Source organism: Hordeum vulgare, chromosome 5H (assembly GCF_904849725.1).
Source record: "Hordeum vulgare subsp. vulgare chromosome 5H, MorexV3_pseudomolecules_assembly, whole genome shotgun sequence".
NCBI classification, from domain to species: Eukaryota; Viridiplantae; Streptophyta; class Magnoliopsida; order Poales; family Poaceae; genus Hordeum; species Hordeum vulgare.
In genome coordinates this window covers 59,387,335-59,414,955 of record NC_058522.1, presented here as the reverse complement: position 1 = coordinate 59,414,955, position 27,621 = coordinate 59,387,335, and the positions used below count along the sequence as shown (strand labels likewise).

Sequence of the window (27,621 nt, the reverse complement as noted above, 5' to 3'; positions counted from 1 at the left end):
AGTTTTGACCGCCGGCAGCCTCTGCTGCAAGCAACGTGCTTGACAACGATGGTGAGATGGGACGATGGGAGAAGGACCCCTCGACAGCCCGGGGGTGGGGGCTGTGGTTTTTTGGACGAGGATGGCCGGCAAGGTGCTCGCGTTTGTGGTTCTGCAAGGATGGTGACCGAGGGCGATGACGTTAGGCGAGAGGGGGCGATGGGAGAAGGACCCCTCGACCGCGGGGTGGCGGGGGGGGGGGGGGGGGGGGGAGAGGGAAGGGGTGGGGAGCTCCGCTGCGCGTTGGACGAGGATGGCCGACAAGGTGCTCACGTTCATTGGCTCGAGGTTGAGAATGAAAGAGGAGATCTGACGGTCAAGGGATCCCCAATCTAACGGCTGCGCTGCGACCGCCACGAGTTTTCAGACCGGCGCGCCGACGTCTAGTACTGCCGAGATGAATGTAGTCCCTCCGTCCTAAAATAAGTGTCGTTACTTTAGTATAAATTTTTACTAACTTAATACTGTATTAAATTTGCGACATTTATTTTTGGACAGAGGAGTATGTGCCATCGACCCATTGTAGGAACAAGTTCCATACTGAAATCTACTAAAAAAAAGAGTTCCATACTGAAATTAGTACGAGTATAAAATGAATTTCTCCCTCGAAAAAGAAATCGATCCAAAATATCCCCTTCCTGTCTTTCTCCGTGAGACAAACCTCTCCGGCCCCCCAAACCCCCAACCGCTCCAATCCGGACTCACCCCCGCCTCTCGAACTCCAACCCCGATCACCTCACCTCCCAAGCATCCTCCGCTCGCGCTTCCTCATCCATGGAGATGGAGTCCCGGGCCTAAACCATCCCAGGATGGGTCTCGCCGACGCGGCGCGCTCGCGGCTGCTGGCCGCGCTCCGGCCGTGGCTGGCGGCTGATCCGGCGGAGCTGCGGGTGGAGCTTGGCCCGCTCCGCTCCCGCGCCGTCGCGCGCGGGCTCGAGCTCGGCGCCGCGGCGCTCTCCGCGCCGGACTCCTTCCCCGCCAGGGTCGACCGCGCGACCGTGGCCGAGGTCGAGCTCGCCGTCTCGCCCTGGGGCGCCCCCGCGCTCGCCGCAGTCCTGCGCGGCGTCGACGTCTCGCTCACCCTCAGGTATTCTTTTACCCCGCAGCTCCCGCGTGCAATCGTGAGAAATAAATTAGCTGGGGCTGTAGCCTGTAGTATCGGGGAGGCAGTGGGTTGGTATGATGTCATTGTGTTCACTGCATATGACATTGTGTTTGTCTGACGCCATTTAAAAAAAAAATAATCCTGAAGGGAGCCTGCACCGCGGAAGCAGCGGCCAGGCATCAAGGAATGGGCATCCAAGGAGAAGAAGAGAGTGATTGCATCAATTGATCCTCAGGTACAAAATTCATGCTTGCATTATGCCCGGCTACAAGTATTTTCGAGTTCTAATCTCCGTAGAATGTGAAACAACTGTCCATCACAAAGCACCTGCGTTTTGATTAGCATGCCAACCCGCACACTTTCTTTAGAGTCTTTGATCCTCTCCTTCTAGCGGAAGTATGCCAGCGCTTCTGTATTTCCTGCCAATTCTCTGCAGTGGTGGTGATAATTCGACATGCCTTATAGTGATAAGGACATGTACCACACCTGCATTATGCTGGAACAAAAAATGTAACTGCTGAAGCAAGAACTTAACACGTGTACTTTCTGCCATTGCTAATATATGTTAAGTATAATTATGGTTAGGTTGCAGAACTGTGGGATTTCATTTTTGTTCTCTGTACTTGTAGGTTACACTAATCAGTCATTTAGATAGACTGCTTCTGTATGCAAAGTTCCTTCTGCGTTAACCATCACTAGCACTCCTATTTTTAGTTATATTACTACTACGCCTGCTTACAAATTTGATCGAAAGCTATACCCTGTACTATTTGTTAGGGTGAAATATTGCATGAGATGATTGAAGGTCTAGTTAGCTCCCTGGAAGATAAGTTTACCTCGGGATTTGCCAGTGTACTTCTAAACTGTAGCCAGGTGCGGATTGATGATATCACAATACAAGTTCGGTATCTTGATGGCTCCCATGTTTTGGTATTGAGGGCAACTGACTTACAGTTAGGTCCTGAGCTTGTTTCTCGCAGTTCTCTGTTCAGAGGATTAGTTGGCTCTTCTATATCATCGATAAAGAAGAATCACCTTCTTGTTAAATGTAATGATTTTGAGTTTGTGATGAAGGAGAATGATTGTACAGATTGCACTGCATCTTTTACAGGCTTATCTGCTTGTGCTAGACTGGATAATCTCCAACTTGCTGCTTTTAGCATCCATGTTCCCAGTGCATGCTGCAAAATTTCACCAAAAGCTATTCCTTCGTTGATGGTGATGTTGGATATTACAAGTCAAAAGGAACACTACAGGACTAGGAGTGGTAGGGAGCTCTGGCAAATTGCTAAGCAAAAGCTTAACAGCCCAATAGTAGGCCGCAGATTTTCTTTAAGCAAGGTCTTAAGCTGTGCTACTTTCTGGCAGCACTATGTTCATGCTTATGTGTTGCTGTTATCGTTAGTCGGATATCCCTCTGACAAGGTTATAAAGAAGAATTGTGGTAGGGTGTCAAGGAACAGGAAAATGTTGGGAGCTATCAGAGATCATTGGGTAAAGGTTCTTGAGCTGGAGGAGAAAGTTCCTGTAGAAGCTATTGCTAGAGCACGGCGTGCTGCCCGTTCAAAACTTGCCATATCACAACAGAACAAGCAAGAATCATCAAAAACGCTTCTGGCTTCTTCCATAATGAAAATTCTCTCTCCTTTTTTGTATTTATGGAGGTTTGTTGTATTCATATTCTGGTCAGTGTGGAGAGCTAGGGATTCTGGAAACAGAACATGTAGATCCCGTGCACACATTTTTCCTGGTTTTTCTCATGATTCAGACATGGAGTTCCAGCTCGGAATTCACCTTGGGGAACTCTCTGTAATCCTGTTACCTATTGCTGATCACTTCATTGGCATGAAAAAGTTAAACAATGGAAGCAAGAGTTATCACACCGATTTACCTTCGATACATCTGGTAGTAAAATCATCATGCTTACTTTACTCTGCTGGTTGCATAACACAATCGCTGTTTTTCGTAGCTGGAGAACTGAAGGTTTTTCTTGCTGGTGTCCCGAGGTTGTTACGAGCGGATAATAGCAACACACCTGGCAGGAATTCATCTTTTGAAACCGCAGAGTTTGCCGAAGACACTGATTCAAAGGTGATCCTCTGGAGTGATTCTGCCAGTATGCATCCATTTTCCGAAAAACAATCTGATGAATTTCCCCGCAGTGATGGTTCGTCCACTGCTGTTCTACAGAGTGGTATGGAGAAACTGTGGAGGGAATGGATGTTAATCAGCAATTTATACAATGAATGTGGTGTGATACATCATGAAAAGCCTTCTGTTATTTTTGAATTCAAATCATATGTTGTTGATCCTTACCAAAATACAAGTGGGTTTCAGCAATGTAGATTTACAGCTGGTAAACTAAACCTTGATCTGGATCATCGGTGTGCTTCATCAACCTATATGCTGCATAGACAGTTCATGCATTACAAACATCTGAAAGAGCTAAACAGAAATACACCAGACCTTCTGAGTCCTGGTGCCTTTATAGCACCTGCAAGTGGAGTTCTTGATAAACTGAGATCGTTCAGTCAGATAATGAATATTGTGATGTCAGATGCTATTCCTAAAAATACCTTTCAGATTGAAGCACTGATTGCTGGTCCCAGTATCAGGTTATCCTTTGATAAAAACAATTTGTTGCAAAATTGCAAAAATAAGTATGTGCCCCTGTTTTCTAGGATGAATAGCAGGACATCCTGCATAGTTCTCAGTCTGGCATATGTGGAATGTGCCATGTGGCCAGCATCTCTGTCTACTCCAGTGAGATCTAATTCACATGTCAAAGAATCACATAATACATTTTATGTGAAGGAGGTGCAAGAACCTGCTTATCTTGCACCGGAAAGTAGTGCAAGACATGTTTATCCAGAGAATATTGTGTTGGATGCTTGCTTCAGATTGGCTAATATAACTGTTCTGATAGATAATTTAGAGACCAATCAGCAGTGTCATGTATTTGGACCAATGTCGGCCAATTCCCAATTGTCAACAGACAGGTATAATTTGATCTTCATTTTGGTTTAGTACATTATCTGAACTGTTACTTTTGGGGTCTTCTATGAGCCTATGAGGCATCGGGTTTAAATAGTTTTCTTAAGAGTTGTGTGAAATAGCGTTTATTTCAATAAATGTCACGGGCTGGTGGGTTGAAGTGGAGGTTGTAGTCATGAGAGATGGGAGGCCGAGGGCGAACCCCTCGCCGACCTATCGCGGAAGAAGGAGATGAGGAGAGGCGTCGGGGCGCAGGAGCATAGGGGTGAGAGATTAGATTGTTTCTGCTTAATTTTATTGATCCAAAGGCTGGCTATATAAAGCCTGATTAGAAGACCAGATTACAGACTCATACTCTAATTGGGAGTTGGCAGGGTAACCTTCTACGGGACTAAACCTTTCCAACTAACCCAGACTCCTAATCTAACACAACTTCTATAATTAAACTAGGCCATAGTTTAGGCCGGTGCAGGCCCAGACCCGTGGGGCCAGCCTTGCGTCTATAGGCCTGACCCCACATGACATCTCTGTTAGAGTTATAATACAAGTCATGTACCCTTTTGTATTTATCCTAATATATAAGGGGTTTTCCTGCATATAGTCCATCACCTGTACATGTATATATATCGGCCTATGGCCTCATGGGAATACAAGTTGCATATTCCTAACATGGTATTAGAGCTAGGTCAATTTTCTGCACGCTGCAACTCGTGCGATTGATCCGTCTCTGTCCCGATCGAAGCTGGTCCTCGATCTCCTCCTCCCTCCTCCGGTCGAAGCTGCTGGTTCTCGCAGCCTCCGCCAGCCCCGATCCCAGCGGCGACACCGGCTCCCGTGGCCCCGTTCCTAGGCGACGAAGAAGCCGCCGTTTGGATTTGGCATCGAAGGCCCCGTCAGCCCCGATCCCAGCGGCTCCCGTGGCCCCGTTACCAGGCGGCTCTTGACCTGATCCCGATCGGATCCAGCGGCACCCGATCCCAGCGACGACTTCCCCACCCGCGCGACTCCACCTGTCGCACCTTGCTCTCTGTTCCCGGGACGTCAACCCCAAGGCTCCCGATCCTGATCCAGTTCGGTTAACCGTTCTGCTGATTTCAATCCCGATCCGGAATCTAACCACAGCACCTGGACGAGATCTATAAAGCTACTGCCTGCTAGCTCCTGTCACCACCAGCGGCTCCAAACACCTGGACGTGATCTATCAAGCTACTGCCTGCTAGCTCTCGTCACCCGATCTTGTTGCCCCCCACTGCTGAATTCGTCGGATTTCACCGGATTCTCCTGCCTCGACGTGATCTCAAAAAAAAAAAAAATGTCTGCTTCATCCGGCTATGTTGCTGTTCCTCGATGTCCAGTGATCTTTGATGGCACTAACTACACCGAGTTCATTGGCTTCATGCGCATTCACATGCGTGGCATCCGCCTATGGGGTTTTCTTTCCGGCGAGGTCTGTTGTCCGCCATGTCCGGTTCCTCCCGTGGCTCCCACTCCGCCGATCCCACCGGCTCTTCCTGCGGATGCTTCTCAGGCCGCAAAGGATGCGACTCAGCTTGCTGATGAGGCCGCTGTGAGTGCTTATGATGAGAAGGTCTTGGCTTATGAGGAGGCTCTTCAGCTGTATCATGGTGCTCTGTCCGTTTATACCCAGTGGCTTGATGATGATGCTCGTGCTGCCGCCGTTCTCACTGCTAGTGTTCTGCCTCAGTTTGCTTCTGAGTTTCTGGGCCTTCCTACTGTATTTGAGATGTGGACCCGCCTTCGTCAGCGCTATGAGCCCTCTGGTGATGCCTTATACCTCTCTGTGGTCCGTCAGGAGCATGCTCTTCATCAGGGTGACTCTACTGTTGATGACTTCTATGCACAGAGTTCTGCTATCTGGCGCCAGCTTGATTCTCTCCGCAGTGCTGGTTGTCGTACTTGCCCCTGTTGCCAGGCTGTCCAGGCCGACTTGGAGTTTCATCGCGTCTACGAGTTCCTGTCTCGGCTCCGTAAGGAGTTTGAGCCCCGGCGTGCTCAGTTGTTTGCTCGTGGCCGTATTTCTCTCATGGAGGCGCTTTCTGAGATTCGTGCTGAGGAGACTCGCTTACGTGGTGCTGGTTTGCTGGAGGTTCCCTCGGTGCTCGCTGCTCGGACTTTTTCTACGCCACCTGCTGCACCGACCCCTTCTCGCTCGAGTGCTCTGCCGCTCTTGCCCACTCCTTCTGGTGGCTCAGGTCGCCCCCGTCCACATTGTAACTACTGCAACAATGATGGTCATATTGAGCCGAACTGCTACACGAAGAAGAAACACTTGCGCAAGGCGCGGTCCCCATCTACAGCGACTTCGTCATCTACCTCGACAGCTTCAGCCATCGCTTTGACTGAGCAGGATATTCTGAGACTTAAGCGTCTGCTCGCTGCTTCAGGTTCTTCCTCAACGGGTACTGCTGGTTCTGTGACTGAGGCTTCCCGCACTGAGCAACCACCTTCTACACAATCAGGTACATCCCCATGGGTTCTGGACTCTGGAGCTTCCTTTCATATGACTTCTAATTCTTCCGCTCTGTCCTCTCTTCGTTCGCTTGATTCTCCTGTTCATGTCCTCACTGCTGATGGTACTCCCCTTCCTGTCGTTAGTAGAGGCACTCTTACCACTCCTTATTCTGTTCCTGAGGTTGCTCATGTTCCTCGACTTACCATGAATTTGTTTTCCGCCGGTCAACTTGCTGATTCTGGTTGTCGTGTCATTCTTGATCTTGACTCTTGTTCTGTTCAGGACCGTCGCACGCACACTCTGGTTGGGGCTGGTCCTCGCCGCCGTGATTCTGAGGGTCTTTGGGAGTTGGACTGGCTTCATGTTCCTTCCGCTGCCCATTCTCTCGCCAGTTCTTCCGCTTTGGTCGCCTCGGCTACTGGTTCTTTCCAGCAGTGGCATCATCGACTTGGTCATCTGTGTGGCTCTCGTTTGTCGTCGTTAGTTCGTCGAGGTCTTCTGGGGTCTGTCTCAGGAGATGCCTCCTTAGAGTGTCAGGGTTGTCGTCTTGGCAAGCAGATTCAGTTACCATATCCACATAGTGAGTCAGTGTCTAAGCGTCCTTTTGATTTAGTCCATTCCGATGTATGGGGTCCGGCTCCCTTCGCTTCGAAAGGGGGTCATAAATACTATATTATTTTCATCGATGACTTCTCTCGTTACACATGGCTTTATTTCATGACTTCTCGTAGTGAGGTGTTGTCCATTTATAAGCGTTTTGCTGCCATGGTCCATACTCAGTTCTCTTCTCCCATTCGTGTGTTTCGTGCTGACTCCGCTGGTGAGTATATCTCTAAGATGTTGCGTGGTGTTCTTGCTGAGCAAGGGACTCTCTCTCAATTCTCTTGTCCTGGTGCTCATGCTCAGAATGGCGTGGCTGAGCGCAAGCATCGTCATCTTCTTGAGACGACTCGTGCATTGATGATTGCTGCCTCTCTCCCGCCTCATTTTTGGGCTGAGGCCGTCTCCACCTCCACCTATCTCATCAATTTCCAGCCTTCTGCTGCTCTACAGGGTGGCGTTCCTTTCGAGCGTCTTTTTGATCGGTCTCCCGATTATTCGACGCTTCGCTTGTTTGGTTGTGTTTGCTATGTTCTTCTTGCCCCCCGCGAACGCACCAAACTCACCGCTCAGTCTGTTGAGTGTGTCTTCTTAGGCTATAGTGATGAGCATAAGGGCTATCGTTGTTGGGATCCTATCGGTCGTCGAATACGTATCTCTCGGGATGTGACTTTTGATGAGTCTCGTCCCTTCTACCCACGCCCATCTTCCTCGACTTTTTCAGTGGAGGATATCTCTTTTCTCACTTTTCCTGACACGCCTATCACACTTGTCGAGCCTTTGCCTACTCATTCCGCTCCCTCTGCTTCTCCACCTCCAGTCGATTTGTCGCCACCATCTTCCACGACCTCCTTGTCTAGTATGTCACCGGATTCTACACCTTCATCTCCGGTAACTTCTTCGTCGCCACCCTCCGATTCTACTTTAGCGATTCCTCCTTCCATTGTTCCATCTTTTCCTCAGTGTTACACTCGACGTTCACGTTCTGTGGATGCCTCTCTGGATGTGCCGTCCTCCTCATCTCAGCCTACTTATGGCTTGCGTTCTCGTCCTCGTCCGCCTGTTGATCGCTTAGGATTTCCCACCGCTGGAGCTGCTGTTCTTGAGCCGACTACTTATCATCAGGCTGTTGTTCATCCTGAATGGCAGTTTGCGATGGCTGAGGAGATTGCTGCTCTTGAACGCACAGGTACGTGGGATCTTGTTTCCCTTCCTCCTGGAGTCCGTCCCATCAATTGTAAGTGGGTCTACAAGGTAAAGACTCGCTCCGATGGTTCTCTTGAGCGTCACAAAGCTTGTCTTGTGGCTCGTGGTTTTCAGCAGGAGCATGGTCGTGATTATGACGAGACTTTTGCTCCTGTGGCTCATATGACCACTGTTCGTACACTTCTTGCCGTGGCCTCTACACGCCACTGGTCTATCTCTCAGCTTGATGTTAAGAATGCTTTTCTTAATGGTGAGCTGCGTGAGGAGGTGTACATGCAGCCTCCACCTGGGTATTCTGTTCCTGATGGCATGGTATGCCGTCTTCGTCGCTCTCTCTATGGCCTTAAGCAAGCCCCCCGAGCTTGGTTTGAGCGTTTTGCATCTGTGGTGACTGCCGCTGGTTTTTCACCCAGTGTTCATGATCCAGCATTGTTTATTCACCTTTCTCCTCGTGGTCGGACTCTTCTTCTTCTTTATGTTGATGACACGGTCATCACTGGGGATGACCCTGAGTATATTGCCTTTGTTAAGGCTCGTCTTAGTGAGCAGTTCCTTATGTCTGATCTTGGACCTCTTCGCTACTTTCTTGGGATTGAAGTCTCATCTACCTCTGATGGCTTTTTTATATCCCAGGAAAAGTATATCCAGGATCTTCTTGCTCGTGCTGCTCTTACTGATGAGCGCATTGTTGAGACTCCTATGGAGCTCAATGTTCATCTCTCTGCTACTGATGGTGATCCCCTGCCTGACCCGACGCGCTATCGTCATCTTGTTGGCAGTCTTGTTTATCTAGCTGTCACTCGTCCGGATATTTCTTATCCGGTTCATATTCTGAGTCAGTTTGTCTCTACTCCCACATCGGTTCACTATAGTCATCTCCTCCGTGTTCTCCGATATCTTCGGGGCACAATCTCTCACCGTTTATTCTTTCCTCGCTCCAGTTCTTTACAGCTACAGGCCTATTCGGATGCTACGTGGGCTAGTGATCCTTCAGATCGCCGTTCACTTTCTGCTTACTGTGTTTTTCTTGGTGGTTCTCTCATTGCCTGGAAGACGAAGAAACAGATTGCAGTTTCCCGTTCGAGTGCAGAGGCTGAGTTGCGAGCGATGGCTCTTTTGACGGCAGAGGTGACTTGGTTACGGTGGTTACTTCAGGATTTTGGTGTTTCTGTCACTACACCGACTCTGCTCTTATCTGATAGTACAGGTGCTATTAGCATTGCGCGCGATCCTGTGAAGCATGAGCTCACCAAGCATATTGGTGTTGATGCTTTCTATGTGCGCGCTGCTGTGTAGGATCAGGTTGTTGCTCTTCAGTATGTGCCTTCTGAGTTACAGTTGGCGGATTTCCCGACGAAGGCCCAGACTAGAGCCCAACATGGCTTTTATCTCTCCAAACTCAGTGTTGTTCATCCACCATGAGTTTGAGGGGGGGTGTTAGAGTTATAATACAAGTCATGTACCCTTTTGTATTTATCCCAATATATAAGGGGTTTTCCTGCATATAGTCCATCACCTGTACATGTATATATATCGGCCTATGGCCTCATGGGAATACAAGTTGCATATTCCTAACAATCTCCCCCTCCATTCTGAAACAGCTCGTCCTCGAGCTGGAAACCCGGATAACGATCACGGAAGGTTGTGACATCCTCCCATGAAGCAGCAGACGCCGGCTGGCCCTCCCATTGAATGAGCACCTGTTGAACGCCGCGAGCAATGTGAGCACACAATGCTTGGACAGGAGTTGGATGTACTCGACCTTGAAACAACGGGGGAAGCATCGGCGGAAACTTCCGGTGGCTCACCATGGTATTTCTTCAGGACCCCGACATGAAGACATTGTGAATGCGGGCGCGTGGGGGCAGCTCCAAACAGTAAGCAACCGCATCAATTTTAGCGAGGACTTTGAAAGGCCCGTAATATTTGGGAGCCACCTTCCCTTTAGCGCCTACTCCAAGGAATGCAGCCGGCCGGTGCTGAAGACGTAGCCAAACCCACTCTCCAATATCAAAAGAAAGGGCCCGATGCTTATCATCATAGTAATGCTTGTACCGCTGTGCTGCCTGAAGGAGACGCTCACGGATGTCGAGTAAGAACTGGTCGCGGTCAACGAGCTGCCGTTCCACCGCCTGATTGCGAATTTCGCCCGACGTATAGTCCGGGAGTGAGGGGGGATCCCGTCCATAAACCACCCTGAAAGGAGTATCCTTCAATGTTGAATGGTACGAAGTGTTGTAGCAGTACTCTGCCCAAGGTAACCATTGTAGCCACTGCCGTGGGTGATCCCCAGTTATGCAACGCAGGTACATAGTGATGACGCGATTCACGGCCTTCGATTGTCCATCAGACTATGGATGGAAGGCCGAACTCATGTGCAAGCGCGTCCCTGCGGCGGCAAACATAGCTTTCCAAAAGCCCGAAGTGAAAACCACATCCCGGTCCGAAACGATGGATGTTGGAAACCCATGAAGTCGGACAATGTTGGAGAAGAAGGCTTTAGCAACAGACTCAGCAGTGTACGGATGCGCCAAGGGAATGAAATGTGCATACTTGGAAGAACGGTCCACGACGGTCAGGATCACACTCTTGCCGCCCACCTTAGGAAGTGCCTCAATGAAATCCATGGAGATGTCTTCGCAGACACGAGATGGAACTGTCAAGGGCTACAACAAGCCGGTTGGATGAAGCTGCTTCGTCTTGTTGCGTTGACAAACCTGACAAGCACGAATATACTGCTGAAGTGCTGCCCTTGCTTGCGGCAGATGGAAATCCCGGGGAAGACGATGAAGCGACTTCTGGATACCTGCATGGCCCGCATCGTGGGCTGCAGCCAGGACCTCCCCGACCAGCGGCGATGCGGGTGGCACATAAGCCCGCTGCTGGACGGTAACAACACCATCCACGAAAGCCCAAGGCTGCCAACTCACCAGATTCGAGCTGTTCCTGGAATGCGACGAGTGTCGGGTCCGTGTGAGCAGCCTGACGAAGAGCTTCGAACAGATCAAAAGCAGGTCCGGTTACGGCGATTGCCTAGCCAGCAAGAGCATCACGACGAGAAAGAGCATCGACGACGATGTTTTGGCGACCTGGTTTATATTCCACCGTAAAGTCGAACCCCAACAGCTTGCCCACCCAATGATGCTGAGGAATGGTAGCGAGGCGTTGATCCAGCAAAAACTTTAGGCTGTAGTGGTCAGTTTTGACGACGAACGCACGTCCCCGAAGATAGGGCCGCTAGTGGCACACGACATGCACGAAGCCAATGAGCTCCCGCTCGTAAGAGGCGAGTGAAGCATGGCGTGGGGCGATGGTTTTGCTGAAATAGTCAATGGGGCCGCCACCTTGATGCAGGATTGCCCCGAAACATGATCCAGAGGCATCACACTCCACAATGAAAGACACTGCAAAATCCGGCAGCTGAAGCACAAGGGCGGTGGTAAGAGCTGTCTTGAGAGCTTCAAAGGCAGTAGTCGCTGCAGGCGTCCAATGAAATCCGTCTTTTTTGAGGAGTGTTGTGAGGGGAGCTGCAATGGTGCCAAAATCCTAGATGAACTTGCGGTAGTATCACGCCAGTCCTAAGAAACCACGCACAGCGCGGACGTTGCGCAGAACCGGCCAGTCTACCACGGCGAGAACCTTGTCTCTGTCCATGGCAACTCCTGCAGCGGAGATGACGTGTCCCAGATAGATAAGCCATGGTTTCCTCCCCAAAAGAACACTTGGAGCACTTGAGAAACAACTGATGTGTGCGCATAGCCTCCAAGACGAGCTTGACATGACGAAGGTGATCGGACCAGGACGAGCTGTAGATCAAGATATCATCGAAGAACACAAGCACAAACCGGCGAAGGTAGGGACGAAGGACGTCGTTCATGAGTGCTTGGAACATCGTTGGGGCATTGGTCAAACCAAAGGCCATCACCACAAACTCAAAAAGGCCCTCATGTGTGCGGAACACCGTCTTGTGGATATCCTCACGGGCCATCCGAACCTGGTGGTAACCCGACTGGAGATCCAGTTTGGTGAAAAAGCGGGCATCCTTCAGCTCATCCAGAAGTTTATCGACAACGGGAATTGGAAACTTGTCCTTGATGGTGACAAGGTTGAGACCACGGTAATTGATACAGAAACGCCAAGTCCCGTCATGCTTTCTGACGAGTTGAACTGGGGATGAAAATGCCGAAGAACCAGGACGGATCAGACCACGAGCCAGCATCTCTGAACATTGGCCCTCCAGTTCATCCTTCTGAATAGTTGGGTAGCGGTAGGGGCGGACAACAACCGGCGGTGTCCCGGGAAGAAGATGAATATGATGGTCATGTGCACGCTGCGGCGGCGGCAGACCCTGAGGGTCAGCGAAAATGTCGGCGAACGTGGCCAGAAGGCTGTCCAGGAGGTCCTTGCCTTCGCACGCATGTAGGTTGGCAAGCCGTCTGAGGGAGCCAAGTCCCGACTACTCAACACGGTGATCCGAGTGCCAAAACGACTTCCACTGCGTTGTGAAATCCCAGAGAATTGGCCCAAGAGTTTTGAGGAATCATGTACCGAGGACGATGTCGAACCCACCCAATGGGATGGCATGCAGATCCACAACGAAACGCTCCTTGTCAATGGTGATCGCAGCTTGCTGCAGGAGTCCCCGGTAGGTCACCTTATCACCATTAGCGACCGTGACTCCCAGGCGATGATTGGAGGAGAAAGGCAGCCCGACGACAGTGGCCAGCTCTTCGTGGATGAAGTTATGAGTGCTGCTGAATCAAGCAAGGCGACCAGGTCACGGTCCCCGATGCGGAGAGTAACCTGCATTGTGTTGCTGGTGGAAATGCCGGTGACAGCCAAGAGGGAGATTTGTGCCTCCTGGAAATCCTCAAACTGCTTGTCTTCGGCGTTGGCGGACTGAATGTAGAACAACCATTTGCAGTGATGGCTCCGCGCAAACTTCTCGTCACAATTGAAGCAAAGACCCTTAGCGCGCCGTTCATCCATCTCGGCCGGCGCGAGTCTTTTGAAGACGAGCGTGGGCGAGGGGCTAGAGGAGTCTGGTAAGGCCAGATTAGGTGCGGCCATGGGGCGGAGTGGATGGTTGGGCCGTGCAGCGGGGGCCGCGGCGCTGGTGACAGTATTGAGGTGCTCAAAGGAGATTGCTAAGTCCATGGCCACGTCCAAAGTCGCTGGTTTCATCATCTCGACCTGAGTTTTCATGGGCTCGCCCAAGTTGTTGGTGAAGATATCCCGCTCATCGTCGTCGGCAATGCGGCGCACCCGAGAGAGATTCTCTAGGAAGCGCTTGGAATATTCCGCCACGGTGCTGGAGCGACGGGTGGAGATCAGCTCGCCAAAGGGGTTGGCGCGTGTTGGTGGTCCGAAGTGGTTGGCGATCAGTTTTTGAAACTCTGTCCAGGATGGCCGCTGGCCCAACTTTGCCGCGAGGTGGCCATTCCATAATGCGGCGACATCGGTGAGGTGGTAGGATGCGAGCCAGGTTTTATCGAACTCTTGCGTCCGTTGGCCGAGGAAGAACAGGTTGCAGTGCGTCAACCATGACCGTGGATCGTCGGCCCCGTCATAGAGGGGAAAGTTGATCTTGTAGAGGCGCGGCGCCTGATCGGGTGGTTCGGACACGACGGCCGAGGCCCCGATGTGGGACGTCTCTGATGGCTGTAGGAGTTCGAGGCCGCCTAGTTGGGGCGTGCCCTTCCCTTCAAGCTGGAGGGGGCCAGGTTCTGCGCGCGCTGCTGCTGGGATGTATCGGCGAGTTGCTCCTGGAGTGTCTTGAGCGTGTCGGCGATGGATTTGAGGGTGGCACGGTCCTCAGCACGCTCCGTCCGCGCGGTGTGGTTTTCCTGAGAGAGGTTGTTCAGCATGGCGACCACGGCCTCATGATCCTCGTGCTGTTTGATCGCGAGTTCTTCTATGGTTTGCGGCAAGGGCGCCGGCGGTGGAGGCGGCGGAGACATCGCCGCCGGGATCGACGAGGAAGCTGATACCAAGTTGTCACGGGCTGGTGGGTTGGAGCGGAGGTTGTAGTCGCGAGAGACAGGAGGCCGAGGGTGAACCCCTCGCCGGCCTATCGCGGAAGAAGGAGATGAGGAGAGGCGCCGGGGCGCAGGGGCATAGGGGTGAGAGATTAGATTGTTTCTGCTTAATTTTATTGATCCAAAGGCTGGCTATGTAAAGCCTGATTACAAGACCAGATTACAGACTCCTACTCTAATTGGGAGTTCTTTTTTTGAACTGGGAACATTTCATTCCATTAATCACCACGCCAGCCATAATCGGCGGCAACGAGACCTTGGGCAAAGGTAGGAGCAAGACCCGTCCATACGGCTTGGGGTGCAAGCACCATCTTCGACCCATGCATCGCAAGATCGTCTGCAACCTTATTACAAGCCCGTGGGCAATGAACAATGTCGAACGAAATAAAGTTTACAGAAGAGAAAGCTTTGATCTCTTGGAACAGAGTGCCATTTGGAGCCAGATCATAGCTTGATGTCTTGATCGCCGAGACCAAAGTAGAAGCATCTGTTTCCACCACCACGTTGCCAATGCCCAATTCCTGCGCCTTGTAGATAGCTTGGATGCAAGCTTCAGCTTCAGCTTGTAGTGCGTCGTTGACATGATCTAGCCGTCCCGCAGCCGTGACCACAACATCCCCTTCATGATCCCTGATAATATAGCCCCAGCCCCCTGTCAAAGTATCCTTGTTGTAACTCCCGTCAGAGTTTATTTTTAGTATGCCAACTTCAGGTTTTGTCCATCCTCTGACTGCTTTCTTCTGGCTATGTTTCATCCCGCCGAAGAACTCCATGTATTCGTCAGCTGTGCGTCGTGTCTGCCAACCCAGCGCTTGGACATTGATCTGTGTCTTCTCCACTCTGTATTTGTTTCACGCATTCCACCAGGTCCATAGCAGTGCAATGATGGCAGTCGTTTGTGCAAGGGAACCAGCTAGCAGCACCTGTACCACTTCCTTTGGATCATGTAATATCATGCATGCTCGCCTCACTTCTTCTAAACCGAGGGTCCACCATAGTTGTTTAGATCCCTTACATTGAAAGAATAAGTGACTCCCATCTTCATCTCGTCGCTGACATACTGGGCAACGGGTATCTACCTCGATGCCTCTTCTTTGGAGATTGTTCCTCACCGGTAAGCTGTTAGTAGCGATTCTCCATAGGAACTGTTGTATTTTCAGAGGGCACGGTGCTCTCCATATCGCTGCCCAGTTGAAACCCTCACCATCCACAGAGCGCTGCCCATCTCTCCTGCATCTACCTCCTGCATTTTCTTACAGAATTTATAGGCCGACTTGACCGAGAAAGCGCCTCGATGGTCAGGGTGCCAAGCCCAGAAGTCCTGCATCTCCTCCTTAATAGGGATCATCATGATCAGTTGCGCATCAGGGGCCCAGAAAATGAAGGGAACAAGCTGCTCATCCCAGGAGGACGTATACGGATCCATTAGCTCTGCTGCTGTTGAAATGATCGTATGGCCCCTTGGGGTGAACGGGCGCCTATCCCAGTTACGTGGAATCCATGGGTCCTCCCATATCTTGACCGTAGTGCCGTCGCCAACTCGTTTGATCAGTCCTTTCTTAAGCACTGCCACACCTTGCAGTATGCTGCGCCAGGCATATGATATCCCTTCTTTGGCTTCGGCGTTGAGGATGTCCGTAGCTGGGTAGTATTGTGCTTTCAATACACGTGCACATAGCGATTTGGGGTTGTCCAAAAGGCGCCAAGCTTGCTTGGCTAGCATTGCTAGGTTGAAAGTGTGCAGATCTTTGAACCCCAAGCCTCCCTCTTTCTTTGATCTAGTTAGTTTCTCCGCAGAAAGCCAATGTATCTTCTGGTCATCCTCCTGTTGTGCCCAAAAGAACCAACAGATCATTGACGTCATTTGCTCGCATAAACCCTTTGTGAGATCAAAGACCGACATTGCAAAGACTGGAATGGCTTGGGCACAAGCTTTAATCAGGATCTCCTTTCCTGCTTTTGTCAGCAGTTTTTCCAGCCAACCCTGAATACATTGCCACATTCTGTCTTTTAGGTATGCAAACACTTTGGTCTTCGACTGGCCAACAAACACAGGCAGCCCCAAGTATCTCTCATTCCACGTTTCTCTTGTTAATCCCAACAGATCCAGCAGCTTCCTCCGGGTATCCCTCTTGGTATTCTTACTGAACATGATGGCCGATTTGTCAACATTTATAGTTTGTCCCGAGCATTCCTCATACAGTTTCAGGATGTTTTGCAAATGAAGTATGGTATCTTCTGTAGCTTTCAGAAGAATCAACGAGTCATCTGCAAACAGTAGATGATTAAAGCTCGGAGCATTTCGGCATATTTTAACTCCCTCAAGGCTCCCTTCTTGTTCAGCGCTGTTGAGTAGGGATGAGAATGCTTCCGCACAGAACAGAAACAGGTATGGTGATATTGGGCCCCCCTGGCGTAGCCCCCTCCCCGGCTCAAGCTTCTCCGTGATAGTATCATTGAATCTGAATGTATACTTCACCGTGGTGCAACACTTCATAACCAGCTGTACCCATGCATCCGCAAAGCCCATTTTGTTCATCATCGCTTGCAGAAATTCCCATTCAACTCTATCATATGCTTTGCTCATGTCGAGTTTTAGAGCCGCATACCCCACTTCTCCAGATCTTTTATTCTACATAAAATGGGTGACTTCATAGGCAAGCAAGATATTATCCGTGATCAACCGGCCTGGGATAAAGGCACTCTGATTTGGAGCTATCACCTCCGGCAGGATCTGTTTGAGCCTGTTTGCAATAACCTTCGAGATAAGCTTGTAGATCACGTTACATAAACTGATAGGCCGTAGATCCTTCATCCGTTCTGGGTTGGGTACTTTAGGGATCAACACTACACAGGTATCATTCCATGCTTCAGGCATCACTCCCCCATGCAGTACGCTAAGAACCTCCTCTACAACCTTCTCCCCAATCGTCTCCCAGTACCTTTTATAAAAGATCGCCGGCATACCATCCAAACTAGGAGCCTTAAGATCTCCGATGCTCTGTAATGCAGCCCGGACTTCGTCAGCAGTGTAGTTTTTTGTAAGCATTTCGTTCATAGCCGGAGTGATTCTTGGTATCACATGCACTAGCAGTTCCTCCATCCTGGTAGTGGTCGTCTGGTAGTGGTCGTCGGGGTGAACAACTCCCCAAAGTATTCCATGATCACCGCTTCCTTCTCTTCCTCCTCTTCCGCACACCCGCCATCATCTCTCCTCAACCTCTTAATTCTGTTTTTCTTTCTACGGGCCGAAGCAAACCTCTGGAAGTATGCCGTGTTTCGATCTCCTTGCTGTAACCATGTAACATATGCTCGCTGCTTATAATACATCTCCCTCTGGTCTTCGAGCCGCTCAAGCTTGTATCTCAGTATCCTTTCCCTATTCACCGTATCCTGTGTGAGAGCGCGTTGCCGGCATACCTCCACCTCTTTCTTCAGTTTTGCGATCCTTCGCTCCATGTCCCCAAGTGATGTGCGACTCCAATGCTGAAGGTCACCTGCCACACCTTGTAATGCCTGTACCAGTGTGCCCCCTCTGGCTACCGTTTCTCTCTTCCAAGCATTCTCTATGACAGCACCACAGGCATCCTCCGTCATCCAACTCGCTTCGAATTTAAAACTCCCCCTTCCCTGCGTTTCCTTGTCCTTTGCCGGAAGGACTCATGATCCATGTGCACTATAATCGGCCGGTGATCGGAGTGTCGAGGGTCGCCGTGCACTACCCGATACTCTGGGAAACGGCTGCACCATTCGGGCGTCGCCACTGCTCGATCCAGTCTCTCGCGGATGTACTGCTGTGCATCATGGTTGTTGTTGCGCTAGGTATATGGGTCCCCAACAAACCCTAAATCATGGAGCTGACAGTCTTCTAGGGCTTGTTTAAAGCGGTCCATGTAAATCTGAGGCCTCACCACACCGCCTTCCTTTTCACCCTGCATTAGAACCTCATTGAAATCCCCCACACATCCATGGTTTGTCACTGTGATGCTTTATATTACGTAGCAGCCGCCATGTTGTTTCCCTAGCTTCCATTTTGGGTTCCCCATAGATTCTTGTGAATCGCCAGACGAAACCGTCATCCTCTGTGATCTCAGTATCAATATGGTACCGTGATTTCATGCCCGGGCTAACCTTCAGAGAACTTTTCCAGACATAGCTAAACCCCCTCCTTTTCCTTCACAGTCCTTCACCACCAGACCAGTCATTCCCAACTTCCACTTCCACCATTCTATCCTCCTAGTATCCAACTTCGTCTCCGATAAGAACATCATGTCAGGGTCCTCCTTCCTCTGGATATCCAGAAGACCATGAATTGCCGGGCCGTTCCCCAACCCCCGGCAATTCCAAGCGATCAGCTTCATTGGGGATTGCAGGACTGCTCCGGCAGCCCCGCGTTTGTTTGGTTGTTGTGGTTCATCGCCTCTACCTCTGTAGCATCCACCATTCTCCCCTTCTTCTGGTCCCGTTGCGACCCCATCTCCATCTCCTCTCTAGCCCGTTTCCCAATCACAGTACCAATGTGTTCCTGGCTCTCCTTGCTCGGTTCACGCGCTCTCCTTTTGAACTTCCTTCCGCTCTTCCCTCCAGCAGCGACCTCTTTCTTCGTACCCTCCCGTTCCTCCTTGTCCCGTCCCATGGGGCGTGGCTGGTGTTTCTGCAATTCCTTGTGTTCTGCACTAGGAGGCACTATTACGGTCGCTCCTTCGATCTCCTTTCTGCTTTCCACCTGCTCTTTAACTTCAAAGCTTAACTGTTTCGATGTACCTCTGGAGCCAGCACCATCCTCCTTGGTTGTAGCTTTGAGTGGGCTAGTCACCTCCCTCTCCTCCTCCTGGCTGTTACGACCACTGCTGCGTGAAGCTGTATCGTCTTTACGCCACGATAGGGCTGCACTACCTCTGCCCACACCTCCACGTCCCAGCTGATACATTCGCCGGTCGGAACCACTCTGTCTGTAGCCCACCGCCCCCATGCTTTCTTCACTCGATCTACTGCTCATCCCTTTCCCTCTAACTCCTTCCGCATATTTCTTATTTTCCTCCTCAGCTCTCATCCATGGGCCAAATTGCGGTGCTTCATTCTTTGCCGGCTTCATTTTACACTCCTTATCCCTATGTCCAATAATCCCGCAGGTATAGCAAAAATCTGGCAAGTGTTCGTACTCAAAGCGACACCATCTCAGCTTTCTCTTTTTTGTATGCTCCTGCTGATTCTCCTCCTCCACCATTTGCTCATTGTCGCTCTCCCGCTCCAATACAAAGCCCCTCATCAGAGGAACATTGATGTTCAGCTTCACCTTGATTTGAAGGAACTTCCCTATAGCTTTGCCGTCATAGCCCACATCCACATCCAGTGTTTCTGTGAAATCTTTGCCGATCTTCTCCCCCATGGCTCTGTTCATTGATCCCAGCGGGAGGCCATAAACCCTGATCCACATCGGGATGATACTAAATTCATATTCGTCCACCGTTTTGTCAGGGTCGAACTCCTCCATCACGAGCAACTCCTTGTCAAACCACCATGGACCATCCTCCAGTGCACGTCGCCATCCCGAGGCTTGTTTGAACGTAAACAGGAATATGTTCTCTTCAAGTTCGCTACATCGAAGCCCCTTGATTGGACACCAGATCCTCCCCATCGTATGCCCAATGACGCCTGCATGAACCAGTTTCTCGGAGAACAACTTCCCCACTGCTTGCGGATCATCCTGCTCCCACCTCGCGGCTTTCCCCTTCTCCTCCTCCCCTACCTTCAGGCCTTTCTTCTCCGCCGCCGTCAGCTTCAAACCCCTGAGCATCCCTTCGACATCCTCCATGATCCTCGTCGGAAGAAGGCCAGGTCGACGAGATCAGGAAGACCAACTCGAAAACTAGGGTTTAACGTGTATTACGACCGTGTGCCCTAGAACCGCACGGAAGGCTTATGTGGAGGGATCGGGGTGGCTAGGGAGGGACTGCGGTCGTGGCTGGAGAGGACTCCCTGGACCAGGGTGGGCTGAGATCAGTCGGCGGCCGTCTTGACTCCGGCCGGCGAGACAACGCCAGATCGGATCGCCTCGGGAGTCGCCCCCGACAATCACGCTAACCGCCACTTACGGACGGACCTCTTGGACCTCCCACCTATGCGCCTGAAAGTTGCTAGTATGTTACTCTAATTGGGAGTTGGCAGGGTAGCCTTCTATGGGACTAAACCTTTCCAACTAACCCAGACTCCTAATCTAACACAACTTCTATAATTAAACTAGGCCATAGTTTAGGCCGGTGCAGGCTCAGACCGTGTGGTGCCTGCCTTGCGCCTATAGGGCTGACTCCACATGACAATAAATTTCAATGAATATACTTTTAGTTTCTTCTATATATTTTTTTAAATTGTTTCTCAACACTTGAAACTCAGCATTTTACAGTTAACTCTTAAATCGAAAATTAGCTGCCATGGCCTGAATTATCATGAGTCAAGTGTGTTTTGTCGAAGATTTTTTTTTTGACATCCTTTTATATGTACACCTTCCAGGAAGTATGTGCATTCCTTCTTCGCAGACAGAAACGTTCTGTCAATGAACTTGGGAGGAGGAATTGTTGGTTGCATTGCTTTGTTCTACATGGATGAATTGTTTACTGTTTGCCAGGTTTGTGTTTGCATAAATTGTAAATTTTTCAACATGATTGTATCTAAGGACATATTGTAGAATCTTTTCAGTAAACATAGTGACCTATGATATTTTGCTACTTGTGGCAATTGTTAGATGTGTAGTCATACAAGAGCTGAGTTGTGCACGACTTGGATGCAGAATCATGTCAGATTCCAAATTATAAACGACAAATAAAAAACTAGTTCTATTCCCATTGCTGTTAATTTTTCTGTGCTTGGTATTCTATCCTATGCCTGCTGTTGTGGTCAGTAACAGTATGCTGTCGTTACAGCTTATTGAAAGTATGCATCTGGTGGCATTGAATTCTGACTTGGTTAATGTTAAGTATTCCCAAGATTTTATTGGAAGACTAGCATCGTTCTGCAATAAAAATGTGATTGGGAGCACAAGAGATCTTGGTGTTGATCGTATTTCCCAGGAAGAATCAATTGACTCACATACAGAACTCATGGTTGAAGTGGAACTTGAATTGGAATCAATATACATCATCTTTAGTACTTCACGTGGTGGACTTTTTCCGAATCCTGCTGTCTTTATCAATAACACCATAAACTACATCAGCAGCTCTCCTATATTTGAGGGGATAACAACACAGGAATTGCATGATATGTTAGCTTTGGGTGTTGGGTTCTGCATCAGAAGTTCTTCTTTGAAACTTCTGCTTGGTGGACAATGTACAGACATCCTTGTTAGTTTATCCGGAATTCAGTCTGTGGTATTTGAGAAGCAAGTTGAATACACAACTATGCTTAGTAATTTACCATATAACAAGAACCAGTTCATTATAACAGAATGCACCTTCCATCTGCGTGTTGGCCCCACTAGAGATAGCTTGACCATTGAGAAAATGGTACATGAATCTAGAAGTGGTCGCGTTTCTGATTCTTTGGGAATTTGCTATTCTATTGAAATTGAATTTACAGAGGTTTATGTTGGAGACTACAGGGTTCACAACTATTTAACTGAAGTCAATCAACCCAGCAGACAGAAAATCTCTCTGTTGATCGATGATAATCTTCAGATTTTCAAATGCAAAATCCAGGTTAGAGAGATCAATATTTTTTCTCAATTGTTCCCAAGTAACACATTTTCTGGTTGTTTTTAATACTAAGACATTCTCAATAACTTTGGTTTTGCAGGGTGGCTTGATCTTTCTTGAAACAATTTTCTTAGCTAAGCTTGTTTTCTGTTGCAAAATTTATTTTTGGCTGCTTATGGATCTCCCAATGTGGGCAACTTCAAACTTAGCCAAAGATTCAGTAACTTCAGTCTCTCCAAAAAGTGACCCTAATGTGATCAACAGTTATACACAGGGGGAAGTATCACCGGTGTCTTTAGGTGTTCATTCACAAAGTGAGGAATCCCATTTGAATGCTATCAAATGTCTGGATATTGATTTATCTCGGATTTCTATAACACTTGCTGTTGCGGATGAATCCGGTAACTGAGCTTATAAACGCATTCATTTTAATGCACTGCCAAGGAGAGAATTTAACCTTTTTTCTCAGATAATTAATGTTCTTTCCATGCACTTAGGTACTTATCAGGGATTAACTCTCGAAGTTGACGCAAGTCTTCAACTATTGAATTTTGGCATGAAGATCTTGTTTGAGGTGAAGTGTCTTTCAGTCTCCACTGTTAGCAGTATGCCCAAGAGTGCCCATGAACAATTGAAAGATGTGCCAGCACCCCGTTTTCGGTCCAGAAAGTCTACTGTTCTTACATCTCAGTCTGAAATTCAAGAATATATTCCATTTATAGAAGCAGATAATGGTGTTACCCGTGATGCTCCTTCAAGTTCAACTTCTACATTAGAAAGTTCAACAGGCAATACACTTGAATTTTCTTCACATAAGAGTTATATCCTCAGCCATCTCTCTACTTTTCTTAAGATAGAGAAAAAACAATTGGATAGAGATTCTAATTTGATGTGTTTAAGTGGTGATTGGCGTGGAAACGGTTTTGTTTCTGGTTTGGAGGTAGCGATATCATTATCAAGCATTGAGGTGATTTCTCAATCTTACCTGCCATCTTTTGGACAGCGGTTGGGAGTTTATTTTATTACCAATACTATAGATAGATTTTCCTGCTCTTCTGTGCTTTCTCTACAATTTATAGGAATTGCTAGTACTAAATTACGAGATAGCCCTTCAGCACCCTGTTTTAGATCCTGTAGAAAATGAATTTAGAAGTTCTCGTCAAATTTGTGTTCAACACTGGAGCTCCATGGTTCTACCTGCATATTGCCACTGTTGCTACCCTGTTGTTCCTTGAAGCATGTCATATGATAGGCTACTACCTTATTTACAGCTTTGTGCAGTTTTCTCTACCTAACCATGGTTACTTATCAAGTTCACTTCTTTTGCCAACATACAACATCTGTATCCACTTCTTTCACAAATACACACTTTTGGATATAATATGTCCCGCAAGGAACATGGAAATTCATCCATTGCAGTACGAAATCTATGATCATCCTATCATTCTATACTGGTATTTAAGGTTGTCTAGGGTTAACTTTCATACAAATATACAGCATATTTTATTGTATGAATTAACTATCTGGATCTATGCAGATGATCTCTTCATTACTTGCCCCTTTTCATGGAGTGCTGAGTTCTACCGCAACTCAGAAGGAAATACAGATTGGTGACACCACTCAGCAAGAACAGCTGGACAATATAGATTGCACTATACCTGATGGTAGTTATGCTTAATGACATCAACTAGATTCTTGTCACTTAAATTCACTGTGCTAACCCATGTACTACTGTCACAATAGGAGCAATCGTGGCTATACGAGACCTTGATCAACAGATGTATGTATCAGTCAAAAATATTGGAATGAAGTATCAAGTGGTCGGTGCATACCATTATTCCCTTGCTGGTGAACATGCATTATTTAAGGTATTAGCTTTGTACCTATAATACAGTGATGAATTTCTCACAGATAATATTCAGCTAACCAGATGATGTAGGAAATGTGCACGGGTGTAAAATCATTTTGACCTATTTTCAGGTGAAACACCATAAGAGATGGGGCTCAGACACACCATATATTTCTCTTTTATCTTTATGCGCACAAACTGATGAAGGCAAAGAGCTGGCCCTTAGTTTCTCCCAAGGATCAGATTTGGTTGAAATGTCTTCATTTCTTGACAAGCCTGGTTCGCTGTGGAGCATGTTTCCACTCGGGTTTGATAGTTTTGAGGATGACGAAGATGATGGTAATTCTTGCAAGGTCATTTCAAGTAGTTCTTACCATCTCGTGAACAAGAAAAACTGTTATGGCATTGCATTTGTGGATGGTCTACTGGAGTTTGTGAAAAAGCCAGGAAATCCATTTAAGTTGAAGGTTTTGGATGAATCTCTATTCTCTGATGTTGCAAGGCTTACTGTTCCCAATATGAACTTGGATGGTAACTCTTATTTGGATGTCGAAGATGAGTTGCCTTCTGCTGTAATGGATAGGTTGGAAACTGTTGCAAGTTCACAACATATAACCATTAGTATTGATAAGATTGTTTTTACCATTACCCATGAAGTGTTTGATACTGGTGATGTTTTTCCACTTGTCCAAACCTGCATAAATGATATCCGTGTTGTCACACAAATATACCCATCCAAGATCAGGATTCTAAGTTCATTCAAAGTTTCAGGGCAGTACTTCGATGCCCGCAAAAATATGTGGTATGTGTTGTGCTAAATTCTCTATAGTCATTACTATGTTGACTAATGCTGTTTTTAGTTGTTTCTTCAATGTTGACTTGGAGATTGGAATCTGAGTTATTTCTATCTTACATACAGGGAGGATCTTATCTCACCTATCACTTCCTATGTGTTCTTACGATTTAGATTTTTCAACCAAGATCCAGTTACTAGGCGTAGAGGGACCCCACTGCGTTTCTTCTTTCATTTAAAGCAGGTGCAGTTCTTTATATAATATGCCTATTTTGAACTAGTCAAAATTATTTTTCTGTAACATGATTTTGCATCTCCTTCATTCTTGCAGGTGGATATTTTCATAAATGAGCTTTCAGTTGACATGCTGCTTTATTTGGTTGGGAAGTTAGGTGTGATGGGCCCATATGCTGTGAGAAACTCAGCTATTTTTCCTAACTGCTGCAAGGTTTGAACTTGAACTGTTCTATATAAATATTTTAATACCATGTTACTGTCTTGGAAATGATATGTTTGATTGATGATTTTTGGGGCTTACCTATGCTAGACTTTGTTTCAGAGGTGATGTGTTGCACCATGCATCAGTGCTTCTGATTTTAGTTTCATAGTGGATTTTAGTTTACTGATGTATGAGCATATGCCCATTGCTTCTGCAGATAGAGAATAACTCAAGGCTGGCAATTGTATGTCATTTTCAAAATAATGGGGATGCAATAGTTCCTGGACAACAGTCAACTTCAGTTTTCTTGAGGTCTGTTCATTTTGTTGGTTATCTAAACAATTTATTTTCTCAGAGCAAGGTATACGTTCTGTACATTGTCACCAACAAATAGTGTATGAATAAAATAGTCCTGCAGGTTTTTAATCATATAATGTGGTGTAGGTTTAGGAAGCCAGATGGAGTAACATTTATAGAGCATGCTTGCGATTTTAGTCTTTCGATTTTTAAAACCTCGTTTGTGCTAATTCTCAAAATAAACATTCAGCTGTTGACCAAAGTATTTGGTACCTTTAAATTGTTCTTCACTGTTTCCGCACTGATGATTCTGGCTTTCACTCTCTTTTAAAGTATTGTAACAGTTTTGATTCTTTTTCTATTTATTGCAATGCTCTTTTATTATTTTCTGACTTTCTTTTTATGTTGCCTCCTACTACAGGAACTTGGTATTTGATGATAATCGCCCACATGATCAGAGCGTCGTTTCTATTTCTTTATTTAAGGAAGGGGCATTTGCAACTGCTCCAATTAATATTTCTCTCCATGAGTCTGGCATCTTTGCATGGAGAACCCTAGCGTCGTCCCTCAAAGGTACTTCTTTCAACAACTATATTCATCAATGTTCAACACCACAGGGTTGGATTCTAGATTTGTGTTCTGTAAGTCGTCTAGTTCCAAGGCTTATATTGCTTGACTCGAAGACTCTTATCTTTGAACTCTTCTTCTTGTAGAGGATTGTGGTTATTTATTTCAGATAAGCAGTGTTAAAATTAACTATGTCTTGTTTACACACATCACTATATTCCTGGTATAATCTTGTGGCATGCCTCAGCTTTAACAAAGTTGATTTACACACATGCATGTATTTCTTTTCTGGGAAAACGCAAAGGACTTTGTGTTTCATTGCATTGAAAAGGTAGAGTTTAGTTACAGCCCTCCTAAGAGGGCAAGTTCAGGGAAGAACAGGAATACAAACTTAATGTAAATCCCAGGTGGTTGGCAGAATGACCCGCAGGCCACGGGCACCAGAATGTGCCCATTGCTCGGCTTCATCCTTGATCTTAGAGACCAGGACATGGACGAGAGGCTGGGCACCGTTGAATATGCACTTGTTGCGCTGCTTCCAGATCATCCACGGCGTGAGGAGGGCCGTGGAGGCAAGACCCTTGCGCATCTGCTCAGGTTTGTTTTGCTTGGCGTGGAGCCACCAGTCCATGAGGGTATCTTCTTGGCTTGGGCCTGCACTGGTCATCCTGAGTCAGGCAAGGATCTCATGTTAAGTCTGTCTGGCGAAGGGGCACTCCAGGAGTAAGTGGCGCATCGTCTCGGGGGCCTGGTCACACAATGGGCATTGGGGCTAGTGCTGGAGACCCCGCCTAGCGAGGCGATCAGCAGTCCAGCACCTATCCAGGTTAGCCAACCAGTGGAAAAATTTCACACGTGGCGGCGCCCAGCTCTTCCATATGAGGTTCCAAGAGAAACAAGTTGTGGATCCCTGGAATGTGGCGAGGTAGCAGGAGCGGGCCGTGTAGGTGCCGCCGCCCACTTCCACACAAGCTAGTCAGGGGCATCCGAGAGGGAGAAGTGTTTGATTGCCTGCCAGACTTGTACGTATTGGCCAATCTCGTTGATGCCCACGACCCAATGAATGTCTCGTGCCCAGCTGTGGCCCTGTATGCCTTCTGCGACGGTCCGAATTTTGCCGCGGCGCTTGAGGATGCAGCTGTATAGTGCTGGGGCGATCTCAGAGATTGACTGCCCATTGATCCAGCGGTCCTCCCAGAAAAGTGCAGTTAAGCCGTTTCCAATGATCATTGTGGTGGAGGCGAAGAAGAGTGCCCTTTCCTCGGCAGAGAACTGCAGGTCCAGGCCACGCCAAGCGCGCTCATGATCGGTGCACGAGAACCATAGCCATCGGAATCTCATTGCGAGGCCAGCGCGGTCGAGGTCCTCGACTCCAAGGCCACTTTGTGAGATTGGGCAGCAAACGCGGCTCCAGTTGACGTGGCAGTGGCCACGGTTGGCAGCTGCGCGCCCAGCCCATAGGAAGCCACGCTGGATCTTCTCAATTTGTCGAAGAGTCTTTTTCGGTGGCGCGAAGGCGAGGAGTTGGTGCAC

The 27,621-nt window shown here is 48.2% G+C and overlaps 1 protein-coding gene across 1 annotated transcript in view; it reads left to right on the top strand.

Moving 5' to 3' along the window:
• Positions 1-848: 848 nt before the first annotated feature.
• LOC123396315 overlaps positions 849-27,621 on the top strand; it is a 42,861-nt gene continuing 16,088 nt past the window's right edge. Inside the window, exons 1-14 of the mRNA XM_045091281.1 lie at positions 849-1,126; positions 1,292-1,379; positions 1,922-4,143; positions 20,966-21,080; positions 21,376-22,146; positions 22,244-22,544; positions 22,641-23,110; positions 23,681-23,807; positions 23,887-24,011; positions 24,124-24,794; positions 24,912-25,029; positions 25,117-25,233; positions 25,442-25,536; positions 25,943-26,094. Coding sequence (XP_044947216.1) covers positions 849-1,126; positions 1,292-1,379; positions 1,922-4,143; positions 20,966-21,080; positions 21,376-22,146; positions 22,244-22,544; positions 22,641-23,110; positions 23,681-23,807; positions 23,887-24,011; positions 24,124-24,794; positions 24,912-25,029; positions 25,117-25,233; positions 25,442-25,536; positions 25,943-26,094 — 5,650 coding nt within the window. The remainder of the gene's footprint in view (positions 1,127-1,291; positions 1,380-1,921; positions 4,144-20,965; positions 21,081-21,375; positions 22,147-22,243; positions 22,545-22,640; positions 23,111-23,680; positions 23,808-23,886; positions 24,012-24,123; positions 24,795-24,911; positions 25,030-25,116; positions 25,234-25,441; positions 25,537-25,942; positions 26,095-27,621) is intronic.